The following is a 13166-nucleotide window of genomic DNA, read 5'->3' on the forward strand; positions in this document are numbered from 1 at the left end:
AGATCGACGGACTGGCCGATAAGAAGAAAGTGGTTTTCATCACGTCCTTCGTTTTCTTTACCATCTCCCGTCTTATCACCCCATCTCAAGATTGAAACGTGAGATCGGGACCGACATAGATCGATCGTCTCATCACCCCATATCTACTTATGTTTTTTTTCTGCGCGAGTACAACACAATAGTTTTAAAGTGAGGGTGATATGAGGTTTCTGTCAATGAGTGTAGCACACACCACCTCCATTAGCCTTGCCGGCTCGGTGCCTCGTCTGTTGTTTTTGTGTTGACTGCGTAGTCTCCCCGCCATGACAACTGTCATGTACGATTGCCAACGACGAGGACATCTATCTCGGCCAGTCAGCGAAATAACCTTTTAATGAACAAATTTTAGTAATATTATTTTCAGCACCAGCTATATTCCATATTGATTCGATCTTTTTCCTAATTTATTTCACTATTCTAAATGTTCTCTTAAAAATTACTTTCTAAAATAATAATTAAGCATGTACTCTGCTCTATGGAAATAATGTTAACCTTTCTGCTAAAGCCCTGAGTTTCCCTTCAATTTTTTTAATTTCGCACCAAATAATTTGGTCGTGTCTTGCGCCAAAAAAATCTTAACCTCCCCGCTAAACACCCCTCATAAGTACCCCCGATTATTTCTCTTCACCATATCGTGAAGATTGGGTCTGAGCTCTCTCGTTCCGGTTCCTCCCTCCTCACGGCGTCATGACGGCGTCGACACCGCGGATCACAACGGAATCCATCGAACATACAGTCTATCAGGTTTTTCCTTTGTCCCAAATCTCCTCCTCGTAGATGTGCAGCGCAGCGCCCCCTTTCCATCGTAGAACTACCACGCCGCCGGCCGCCGTGCAGCACTCCTCGGTCTCGCCTCCGGCATGGCCGCCGGGATGCAATAGCCCGCCTCGCCTTCGTACTACAACAACCCCCGAGATGCCACATGCTCCCTCGCCGGCGGTGGCGGCGGCGCACACGCCGAGATGGGAGACGGTCGACCTGCTGTCGTCGATGCCGTCCACGGCCTCGGCCACGACGACCACGGCCATGCCCGGCGGCCGGGACCACAACCACGACTCCGGTATTTCTGTATTTTGGAGTGTTATGCGTAGTCTGATGGTGCCTAGTCTAATGGTGGAATTAGTGGCGGCTCCAGGAATTTGCTTCTGGGTATTCATGTGTATTCATTTTGCCAAAATCATTGTTGTTTTTCAGAAATTGTCACTGTTTTACCAAAATCAACACTGTTTTTGTAAAAATCATGGGTATGCACATGAAGACCCAAGAATACCCCTAGCGCCGCCCCTGGGTGGAATTGTGTGTGCTATTACTGTTCCAGAATGTGCCTGTATTGTTCTTACCAAGTTTTCTGAAGCATACCACATTCAGGCAAGACTGAAGCATACTGCCACATTCTGCTTATTTAACCATGGTAGTAGACTACTAGTAGTTTGCTTACCACATTCAGGCTAGATTACTGCATGTGTATGCATTTGGGAGTAGCCTTGTCAGGATGCTAATTGGTGTGTCATGTCTATGCTTCAGAGCTTCAGTATAGACTTGATTATATGTGCTCTGCTTTGATCTTTAACGCCTAGCTTTTAATTTCTAAATCAAAATCATAGACATATGCTATGCTAAAAGACTTCTGTTTTGCATGCTCCTGTTCCGCACGGTATAACACAATCTGATTTCATTTAATCTTTTAAGCCTTTCTGCAAGGTACACAACTTGCTCGCTACAGAGGAAAGAGATGATGCACATTACTCCTTTCTGCAAGGTACACAACATCCTTAAATCTTAATCACTTATCTAAATGGTGCAAATTGATAATGCTAAGTCCCTTACTTGTTTTTGTGTTCAGTAAAGAAAGGATATGTTCTCATAACAAGGATGGAAAGTATAACGTCCTACAAAAACCAATATGGACAACACAGATCTGGTCAAATGTTTATGACATTTAAGCTACCTCTAACATTTGCTATAATACGGAAAATCCTGGATCGCTTAATCTTCAAAACTGTTAATTCTTTTACAGGAACTCAAGAACAACTTGGTACTCATGTAGCTGCTAATGACATGTGTGCACTGGATGAATGGCCATCCCATGCTCGCCGCAACCGTGCACAACTATGGAATGGTATTTTTTTTAATATTTGTGTCCTTGTTTCTTACAATGTAATACTGATTACTGCAATAATTCTTGTATGGTTTGGTTTGTAGAAAGTGATGGACAGAATAAGAAAGGGCGAGGTGTACTTTTCGTATTTAGGACAAAGCATTTAAAGAGGTTCAAAACAAAGAAAATGAAACTGAAGGTCCAGTTTCCAGTGAACATAGAAGCAATATTTTCCAGACCGCATAGAAAGGCACTCCGCAATGCAACTCATCACAGCCTCATGGGTATGGATACATGGCCAAACCACCAAGTGGTTCTGAAAAGGATTAAATCACAATTTGAAGAGCAAGCACGTGCTACAGCAGAGATCCAAAAGGTAAACTCTGAGCTCAGCCATCAGGTCACCGAATTACAAGATCAATTACAAGCTGAACGTGAAAGCACACAAGAGAGGATTAACTTCGAGCGTGCTGAGAGAGAAAACCTTGAGGAGAGCTTAAAAGAAGAGCATGCTGATATGGAAAGATTGTTGGAAGAGGAGCGAAGATCAACATTGAAATTTGAGAAAAACATGATGGCAAAGTTTGCACAGTTATCCCAACATACACAAACACATCAGGTGATTAGTCATATGCTTGCAAATTTGTAAGATTTATTTTGCTTTCTTCATTGCTAAAAGTGCACTTCTATTTGCAGATGAATAAGAAAAGGACTAACAAAGAATTAGTAATCCAAACTTGCAAAATGCTCTTTTACAGACCGCTAGTACTACTGGGACTCTAGGTACAAGGCACAATGTAATTGCTCCCAATACGCTCATACAAGCTGCAACAATTCGAATGTTTCGAGCAATGGTAAGTGGTAAGTCACAAGCTTGGTTTGTCTTCATGTTGACCTTTATTTGATATGCAAATAGCATTCATAATGTGCAATTGTCTGCTTGCTTGCACTACTGTATTTTGTTGTTGTTGAAGCACATAAAGTAGGGAAGCCAGAAATAGAACAGTTTTCTCACCATTAGTAATTGTGAACTTGCGCCAGCATGTAGGTGTTTCGGAGAAGTTTAGATGTTTTATTAATTTATTTAGGTAATTATTCTAGTGTTTGAACTACAAATTCTTTTGTGAAATTATCCAATTCTTTTTGCATAGCACCTGATTGTTAATGGAGTGGTACATCAGGCACAAGCATTTTCTTGCTAGTTGTTGTAGTCATAACAATTGGGCAGAAATGTACTATGCATGCATGAATATAGTAATTATACAATTGTCATGACAATGGTTATATCTTTATGCTAATTAGTCGTTGTGTTGTTTCTTTCTTTCTTGACTAATTATTTTCTATTTTCAGTTAACTTGAGCTAACTAAAATTTTGATTTCTTCATTGCAGGATCCAAAGATTAACTAGAATGTACTCTAGACCATGGACAATTTACTCTTCACTCTTAATTAGGTTGGCACATTCAGTATGTTGAATGTGTGCTAAATTATATTTCAGTTTCATTTGATGGATATTGGCTATGCAAATATTGATATTGTATGAATGTACATCATATATGTATTATCTGAATCATGTAATTGAATGCATGTATATTTTTTTTGGTTGCAATAGGCTATTGCCACAACCTATTTCTGGTTGGAACATGGTGGCACAATGAAGAATGTTGCGTTGCATCAAATCTTAGTTGCCACACCGACCTATTTTGTTGCACTAGGCTATTGCGACAGTACACTTTATATTATTGCAATAACTTATCACTACAAACAGGCAGTCCATTGAGATAACTACTTGTCGCCACCAATTCAGTTTTGTTGGAATAGTCCTTTCGCCACGAAAAGTCTGTATTGTCGCAACAGCCTCTCACCACAAATGTCTTGTCTGTTGTGACAACTATTTATCACCACCAAAATGATTATGCTGCAATTTTAGTATCACCACGTCCGGAGAGTCGTGGCCTTGGTATTGCCACAATTGACTATTACCACGAATGAGCATGCGCCACGAGAAAAGAGTTGTTGGCATAGGTTATTGCCACAAATCCCGGCACGATTTAGCACCTGTTGCATTAAGCTATCGCCACAAACAAAATTGTGGCATAAAAATGCGAGCTGCCATGAGGTAAAATGTGGCAGTTTGTCGCATGGTTGTTGCAATAGCACACTTTCTTGCCACGTTTATTTTTTGTGGCAATAACCTATTACCATGTGTCCTGTCGCAACGGCTGGCAACAAACATCATGTTGTGGCAATAGGTACCTACTGCGACAATTGGGCACTTATTGCGACGAATGATTTTGTTGCAATAGACCCGGATTCTTGTAGTGGCTCCCTCCAGCTCCGGGTGTATGGAACAGATTCCTTGGATCCAGCGTTAGAGGCAGACGTGACTGAGCTTTCTGGCGCCTCCTCCTCATGACCTCGTTTGATGCATTAAGATCTACCGAGAGTCGGAAGGTTTCTGCTTGAAGCTGCTGAGCATGAGCATCCAAAGCTGCTCGTTCCGCTGCCATCCGGGTTTCCTCCACGGCTAGATTTTCCTTAGCTTGCACCATCTCCTCCCACACGCGTGCCACCTCCGCGTCATGGTGGGCTTTCTCCGCCGGCTCTACCGCAGCGGTTAACAGAGTCGTCAGTTTATCCATGAGGTCCATGAGAACCTGAGCCGGGGGCACGCGGGGTCTCCTGACCCGGTAGCTGCCGACCCGGTGGCCGCCGGTGTCGCTGCGGTGGAGTTCTGCCTGGGCTGTGTCCCTGCCATAAAGACTCCGGCCCAATTCGGCGGCTCAAGGGGGTCCGGAATACTACTGCCATCGGAACAGCCCCCGAGCATGCCGTCTTGCAGTTGATACAATGAGTCTGTCTCACCTGTTAATGATGCAGTATCAGAGCAGATGGCCATCTCCCCGCCTTCCATCGATCCTTCGGAGTAGTCACCGCCATGGACGCAGCCCACGAAAGCATGCTTCACAACGGATTGAACACGGGCTGACCCGGCGTGCTGAGCCGTTTCGATGAGGTTAGTGTGGACGTCCGGCTCAGGACCTGACTCGCCGATCCGGCCGATGAAGACATGAATTCTGCCGAAGGGGACCCGGTACCCGTACTCGATCGAGCCGGCCTCGGGGCCCCAGCCTTCGTCGTCGATGTAGAGTTTGCCGTGACGACTCTTGGTCATCCGGCCCACAACGATCCTTTGAGCCCTTTGAAGTTGCCCTTTAAGAACTCAAATCCACCGTGTGCGGGCCCCACAGTGGGCGCCAACTGTCGTGGAGTTGACACGGCAGATGTCCTAGAGCAAGGACTTAGTTGTAGGGCCATCGCACTCGGAAGCTTAAAGGGGTTAATCGGGACAAAGGACACGAGAGAGTTTTATACTAGTTCGGCCCCTTACGATGAAGGTAAAAGCCTACGTCTAGTTGTGATTGGTATTGCTGAGGTTTCGATCTCCAAGAGGCTCAACTCGCCGGCTGGGTTCTCGACTTGTTGTCTCTTGCCCTAAACCGCCACCGGGTCGTTCCCTTATATACACGGGTTGACGCTAGGTGGCCTACAGAGTCCCGGCCGGCTCATAATCATGTCCGGCTCAGTGACTTTCTTTACATGCCTTTCTGTACAAGTATTTGCCATCCATATGGCGATTTACAATAACGGGCCTTAAGCCGACCCGAGGCCCTTGGGCTTTCTATATGTTTAATAAACTATTATCTTGACTGTATATTGGGCTTCTTATGTAACCCGCCATTAGGGCTGACCCGGCCCCTCCTGGGCGGGTCATACTGGTAGAAAGTATCCCCAACAGGATCCATGTATGAAAACAAAGTGTGGACTTTGGTTGACTTGCCCGATGATCGACAAGCCATAGAGAATAAATGGATCTTCAAGAAGTAGACTAACGCTGACAGTAACATTACTGTCTACAAAGCTCGATTTGTTGCGAAAGGTTTTCGACAAATTCAAGGAGTTGACTATGATGAGACCTTCTCACCTGTAGCGATGCTTAAGTCCGTCCGAATCATGTTAATAATTACCGCATTTTATGATTATGAAATTTGGCAAATGGATGTCAAAACTGCATTCCTTAATGGATATCTTAAAGAAGAGTTGTATATGATGCAACCAGAAGGTTTTGTCGATCCAAAAGGTGCTAACAAAGTGTGCAAGCTCCAGCGATCCATTTATGGACCGGTGCAAGCCTCTCGGAGTTGGAATATACGCTTTGATAGCGTGATCAAAGCATATGGTTTTATACAGACTTTTGGAGAATCCTGTATTTACAAGAAAGTGAGTGGGTGCTCTGTAGCATTTCTGATATTATATGTGGATGACATATTGTTGATCGGAAATGATACTGAATTTCTGAATAGCATAAAAGGATACTTGAATAAGAATTTTTCAATGAAAGACCTTGGTGAAGCTGCTTATATATTAGGCATCAAGATCTATAGAGATAGATCAAGACGCTTAATTGGACTTTCACAAACCACATACCATGATAAAGTTTTGAAGAAGTTCAAAATGGATCAAGCAAAGAAAGGGTTATTGCCTTTGTTACAAGGTGTGAAGTTGAGTCAGTCTCAATGCCCGACCACTGCAGAAGATAGAGAGGAAAATGAAAGTCATTCCCTATGCTTTAGCCATAGGTTCTATCATGTATGCAATGCTGTGTACCATACCTGATGTGTGCCTTGCTATTAGTTTAGCAGGGAGGTACCAATGTAATCCAGGAGTGGATCACTGGACAACAGTCAAGAACATCCTGAAATACCTAAAAAGGACTAAGGATATGTTTCTCGTTTATGGAGGTGACAAATAGCTCGTCGTAAACGGTTATGTCGATGCAAGCTTTGACACTGATCCAGATGACTCTAAGTCACAAACCGGATATGTCTTTTTATTGAATGGTGGAGCTGTCAGTTGGTGAAGTTCCAACCAGAGCGTCGTGGCGGGATCTACGTGTGAAGCGGAGTACATAGCTGCTTCGGAAGCAGCAAATGAAGGAGTGTGGATGAAGGAGTTCATATCTGATCTAGGTGTCATACCTAGTGCATCAAGTCCAATGAAAATCTTTTGTGACAATACTGGTGCAATTGCCTTGGCAAAGGAATCCAGATTTCACAAGAGAACCAAGCACATCAAGAGACGCTTCAATTCCACCCGCGATCAAGTCAAGGAGGGAGATATAGAAATTTGCAAGATACACACGGATCTAAATGTTGCAGACCCGTTGACTAGGCCTCTCTCACGAGCAAAACATGATCAGCACCAAGACTCCATGGGTTTTAGAATCATTACAATGTAATCTAGATTATTGACTGTAGTGCAAGTGGGAGACTGAAGGAAATATGCCCTAGAGGCAATAATAAAGTTGTTATTTATATTTCCTTATATCATGATAAACGTTTATTATTCATGCTAGAATTGTATTATCCGGAAACTTAGTACATGTGTGAATACATAGACAAACAGAGTGTCACTAGCATGCCTCTACTTGACTAGCTCGTTAATCAAAGATGTTTAAGCTTCCTAGCCATGGACAAGAGTTGTAATTTGATGAACGGGATCACATCATTAGAGAATGATGTGATAGACTTGACCCATCCGTTAGCTTAGCACTAAGATTGTTTAGTTTGTCACTATTTCTTTCTTCGTAACTTATACATGTTCCTATGACTATGAGATTATGCAACTCCCGAATATCGGAGGAACACTTACTGTGCTATAAAATGTCACAGCGTAACTAGGTGATTATAAAGATGCTCTACAGGTGTCTCCACTGGTGTTTGTTGAGTTGTCATAGATTGAGATTAGAATTTGTCACTCTGATTGTCGGAGGGTATCTCTGGGCCCTCTCGATAATGCACATCACTATAAGCCTTGCAAGCAATGTGACTAGTTACGAGATGATGCATTATGGAATGAGTAAAGAGACTTGCCAGTAACGAGATTGAACTAGGTATTGAGATACTGACAATCGAATCTGAAGGAAATATGCCCTAGAGGCAATAATAAAGTTGTTATTTATATTTCCTTATATCATGATAAATGTTTACTATTCATTCTAAAATTGTATTAACCGGAAACTTAATACATGTGTGAATACATAGACAAACAGAGTGTCCCTAGTATGCCTCTACTTGACTAGCTCGTTAATCAAAGATGGTTAAGTTTCCTAGCCATAGACTTGAGTTGTCATTTGATGAATGGGATCACATCATTAGAGAATGATGTGATGGACAAGTCCCATCCGTTAGCTTAGCACTATGATCGTTTAGTTTGTTGCTATTGCTTTCTTCATGACTTATACATGTTCCTATAACTATGGGATTATGCAACTCCCGAATACCAGAGGAACACTTAGTGTGCTATCAAACGTCACAACGTAACTGGGTGATTATAAAGATGCTCTACAGGTGTCTCCGATGGTGTTTGTTGAGTTGGCACAGATCGAGATTAGGATTTGTCACTCCGATTGTCGGAGAGGTATCTCTGGGCCCTCTCGGTAATGCTCATCACTATAAGCCTTGCAAGCAATGTGACTAAAGAGTTAGTTACAGGATGATGCATTACGGAATGAGTAAACAGACTTGCTGTAATGAGATTGAACTATGTATGAGGATACCGACGATCGAATCTCGGGCAAGTAACATACCGATGACAAAGGGAACAACGTATGTTGTTATGCGGGTTGACCGATAAAGATCTTCGTAGAATATGTAGGAGCCAATATGAGCATCCAGGTTCCGCTATTGGTTATTGACCAGAGATGTGTCTCGGTCATGTCTACATAGTTCTTGAACCCGTAGGGTTCGCACGCTTAACGTTCGATGACGATTTGTATTATGAGTTATGTGATTTGATGTACCGAAGGTTGTTCAGAGTGCCAGATGAGATCATGAACATGACTGGGATTCTCGAAATGGTCGAGACGTAAAGGTCGATATATTGGAAGGCTATATTCGGACATCGGAAAGGTTCCGAGTGATTCAGGTATTTTTCCAAGTACCGGAGTGTTACGAGAATTCGTCGGGGGAAGTAGTGGGCCTTAATGGGCCATACGGGAAAGGAGAGAAGGGCCTCAAGGGGTGGCCATGCGCCCCCCATGGCAAGTTTGAATTGGACTAGGGAGGGGGCGACACCTCCCTCACTTTCCTTCTCCCTCTCCTACTCCTTCCCTATCTCCCCTCTTGGAAAAGGAAGGGGACTCCAACTAGGATTGGGAATCCGAGTTGGACTCCCCCTATAGGCGTGCCCCTCTTAGGCCGGCCTCCTCTTTCCCCCTCCTTTATATATGTGGGCAGGGGGCACCCAAAGGCACTCCAAGATTTGTCTTAGCCATGTACGGTGCCTCCCTCCATAGTTTTCCACCTCGGTCATATTGTCGTAGTGCTTAGGCAAAGCCCTACGTCGGTAACTTCATCATCACCGTCACCATGCCGTCGTGCTGAGAAAAATCTCCCTCGGCCTCAACTGGATCAAGAATTCAAGGGACGTCACCAAGCTGAAGGTGTGCAGATCGCGGAGGTGCCGTGCCTTCGGTACTTGGATTGGTTGGATCAAGAAGACGTTCGACTACATCAACCGCGTTACTCAACGCTTCCGTTTTCGGTCTATGAGGGTACGTAGACATACTCCCCCCTCTCGTTGCTATGCATATCCTAGATAGATCTTGCGTGATCATAGGATTTTTTTGAAATACTGCGTTCTCCAACAGAATCTCGTGCAAGTAACATAACGATGACAAAGGGAACAACGTATGTTGTTGTCGGATCATGGGTTCCGGCAAAAATCTCAAGGTTCGAACACTGGGGTGCGGGCGAAGATATCCACCTACTGATCCACGTCCTAACTTCGCTAAGATCTCAAGGGCTAACTCGACGAACTCGCAACACAAAGGACACAAGATTTATACCGGTTCGGGCCACCGTTCTGGTGTAATACCCTACTCCAGTGTGGTGGTGGTGGATTGCCTCTTGGGCTAAGGATGAACAATACAAGGGGAAGAACATCCTCCCGAGGAGAGGTGTTCTTGTGCTAGGTGGACTTGTGGTTGTTCGGATCTCTCCAAGATGAGTTGCCTCCTACTGCGGTGGCTAATCCTATTTATAGAGGCCCTGGTCCTCTCCCCAAATATTGAGCGGGAAGGGAGCCAACAACGGCCAATTCGCAAGGGGACAACTAGTACAGCTTATCCTAACAAAAGCAGTCTTCGCCTACTAAAGGTTCTGGTGGTGACGCCGTCTTGGGCTCCACGGTGACCTCCGTCTTGCGATCCTTCTGGTCTTGGTCTCGTTGCACCGATATGGAAACCTTTGCTTGACGCCTCGGTACTCTGCGTCTGTGCTTGCCTCCTTAGCACCAAAGAGGAAACAAGGACACTATGCGCGCTGGCGCCCGCCTGGCCTTGGTCGTCATGGCTCACGTCATTGGAACCTCGTGAGGTTTGCCTAGCCTTGATCTCTCCGCCCCTCGCGAGCCGGCCTGGAGAGGCTGCTCCTGAGGAGGTCTTTTGTCGTCTGCCTCGCGAGGCTTGGCCCCTCGCGAGGGTCTTGAGTCCTTGCTTGTGAAGATGGGCCGTACGGGCCCGCTCACAGAGCCACGCCGTGGGCCGCCGGCAGGCAAGTCTGGGGACCCCCGTTCCCAGAACGCCGACAGTTGTTATGCGGTTTGACCGATAAAGATCTTCGTAGAATATGTAGGAACCAATATGAGCATCCAGGTTCCGCTATTGGTTATTGACAGGAAGTGAGTCTCGGTCATGTCTACATAGTTCTCGAACGCGTAGGGTCCGCACGCTTAACGTTCGATGACGATCGGTATTATGAATTTATGTGTTTTGATGTACCGAAGGTAGTTCGGAGTCCCAAATGTGATCACGGACATCACGAGGAGTCTCGAAATGGTCGAGACATAAAGATCGATATATTGGAAGGCTATGTTTGGACATCAGAATGGTTCCGGATGAGTTCAGGCATTTACCGGAGTACCGGGGGGGGGGGGGGGGTTACCGGAACCCCTCGGGGAGTCAATGGGCCTTAGTGGGAGAGATGAGGAGGCGGCCAGGTGGAGGGCGCGCCCTCCTAAGCCCGATCCGAATTGGGTGGGGGGCCGGCCCCCCTTAATTTCCTTCCCTCTCTCTCCCTCTTCCTTCTTCTCCTACTCCAACTAGGAAAGGGGGGAACCTACTCCTGCTGGGAGTAGGACTCCCCCTTGGGCGCGTCATAGAGATGGCCGGTGTAACGCCCCGGATACAACTTTCCATATTTGTACTCCAACTCTTGCCTTTTCCGGAGATGTGTTGTGAGTTTCCCTTCGTGGTAGGGTTTTGTCTTCACTTTGTTTTTTGTCCATGTCATGCATTTCATATAATGTCATCATGTGCATAACATTTGCATACGTGTTCGTCTCATGCATCCGAGCATTTTCCCCGTTCTCCGCTTCTCAATCCGACACTCCTACATTCTCCGGCGCCCCCTTTTGTATCTTTTCGTGTGCGGGTGTTAAACTTTCTCGGAATGGACCGACATTTTCCAAGTGGCCTTGGTACACCACCGGTCGACCGCCTGTCAAGTTTCGTGCCATTTGGAGTCCGTTTGATACTCCAACGGTTAACCGGGGAACCGTAAAGGCCTCGTGTGTGTTGCAGCCCAACACCCCTTCAAAGTGGCCCAATAACCCATCCAAACCCCCTCCATCCCCTCGGTCGTTAGATCACGATCGCGTGGCCGAAAACCGCACCTCATTTGGACTTTCCTAGCTCCTTCTATGTATAAATAGGTGCCTCCCCTCCGAAATTCGTGCAGATGAAACCCTAGTCCCGCTCCCCTCGCGCCGCCCGACATTTCCTTGCCACCGACGGACATGTCCGCCACCGTTTCCCGGCCACTCAGGGGCTGACACGTGTCCCGCGCCGCCCACCAGCCGCCGCCGGCCCGCTCGGCCTGTGCGGGGCCTCCGCGGCACGCCCGCGCCGCCGCCCGAGCGCCGCATTTCTCCGCCGCCCGCGCCCCTGTGCGAGGAGCCGCGCCGCCCCGCGCCTCCTCCGCCGGCCACCGCTGCCCCTCGCCACTGTTCGTCTTTGCCGCGCCGCCCCACGCCTCCTCCGCCGGCCGCCGCCTCCCCACGCCGCCGTTCGTCTTCGCCGCCACGCCGGAGCTCGCGTCGGACCGCGCCGCGGTGCCGCCCAGTCCATCTCCGGTGAGCACCCCCCCTCCAACTCCGGCCGCTGCGTTGTTTTCTCCGGCGAACCCCTTCTCCGGCGAGCCTCCTAAACCGCGCTGCCCGGATCTGGATCTGAGAAACCTAGGGTTGACTTCAAATTTCCTCAAGTATTTTTTTTTGCATTTTCAAGCACTATTCATCATGCCATAACTCTGTCATCGTAGCTTCGTTTCTTGTGCATAATATATAAAATTGTTCATAGGGATGTCCTCTTCATTTTTTTTCCATTGTGACATGCTTGTTTGAGTCCATCTTGATGCTCAAATTGTTGATGCAAGAGTGCTATAAAATGTTAGGTGCTGATTCTTAACAGATTATGAGCATTTGTCATTTTTGCCATGATTATTGTGTGCTGCATATGGTCATGAGCTCTACATGTGTTTTGGGCTATGCCATGCCATCTTTACAGGGGTGTATGCCATGTATTTTTGTGATCAACATGGTGACTAGCACAAGCATGCAAAGTAGCTCTCGTGATATTGCTAATTTCAGGGAGTTAGAATTTCACTAAGTCATTGCTCTGCTGTTATTTTTATGCCATGTATTCATGTTGCTATAGAGAGATCCATGCTTCTTTTGAGTATGTTCAGTAAGGATGATTTGGACATATGGTTGTGCGATATCCATCCATGTCCCTTTTTGCATTTATGGAGTGCCCTAGCATGACTCAATCTTGCTCTACTTTTGCTATAAAATGTTCCTGGCAGATTGTTTACGTGTTAATCAATTTTTCCAAGGTTGTTGTAGTTGATCCAAGCATGCTATAAACTTGTTCTTGCTTTGCTTGGCTTCATGATCATGTCTTCTTTCT

The 13166-nt window shown here is 46.0% G+C and overlaps 1 protein-coding gene across 12 annotated transcripts; it reads left to right on the forward strand.

Moving 5' to 3' along the window:
- The first annotated feature begins 659 nt into the window (after window positions 1–659).
- Window positions 660–3715, forward strand: LOC125552688 (uncharacterized). Of its 12 annotated transcripts, none has more exons than XM_048716331.2 (7): window positions 660–783; window positions 1729–1798; window positions 1883–1960; window positions 2057–2158; window positions 2242–2756; window positions 2896–2998; window positions 3528–3715. In XM_048716331.2, exons 1-7 carry the CDS (start codon window positions 727–729, stop codon window positions 3539–3541), a joined length of 939 nt encoding a protein of 312 aa, XP_048572288.1. In that variant the 5' UTR covers window positions 660–726; the 3' UTR covers window positions 3542–3715. The 12 variants fall into 12 exon arrangements, 10 of the variants coding, with proteins under 10 accessions (XP_048572288.1, XP_048572286.1, XP_087374973.1 ...); XR_015601573.1 differs by having other exon boundaries at window positions 679–1099; window positions 1763–1798; window positions 2834–2998; XR_015601572.1 differs by having other exon boundaries at window positions 679–1099; window positions 1763–1798; window positions 2834–2991.
- Window positions 3716–13166: the final 9451 nt, after the last annotated feature.

The sequence above is a fragment of the Triticum urartu genome, chromosome 4A (genome assembly GCF_056163025.1).
Source record: "Triticum urartu cultivar PI428250 chromosome 4A, HENAU_Tu73, whole genome shotgun sequence".
NCBI classification, from domain to species: domain Eukaryota; kingdom Viridiplantae; phylum Streptophyta; class Magnoliopsida; order Poales; family Poaceae; genus Triticum; species Triticum urartu.

Bases quoted from the DNA above. Each gene is read 5' to 3' on its own strand.
- LOC125552688 (XM_048716322.2), top strand. From the start codon at position 817: ATGTGCAGCGCAGCGCCCCCTTTCCATCGTAGAACTACCACGCCGCCG. The intron at 1,799-1,882 runs GTACACAACATC...TTTTGTGTTCAG, and splicing joins ACATTACTCCTTTCTGCAAG to TAAAGAAAGGATATGTTCTC. The intron at 2,757-2,895 runs GTGATTAGTCAT...GCTCTTTTACAG, and splicing joins AACATACACAAACACATCAG to ACCGCTAGTACTACTGGGAC.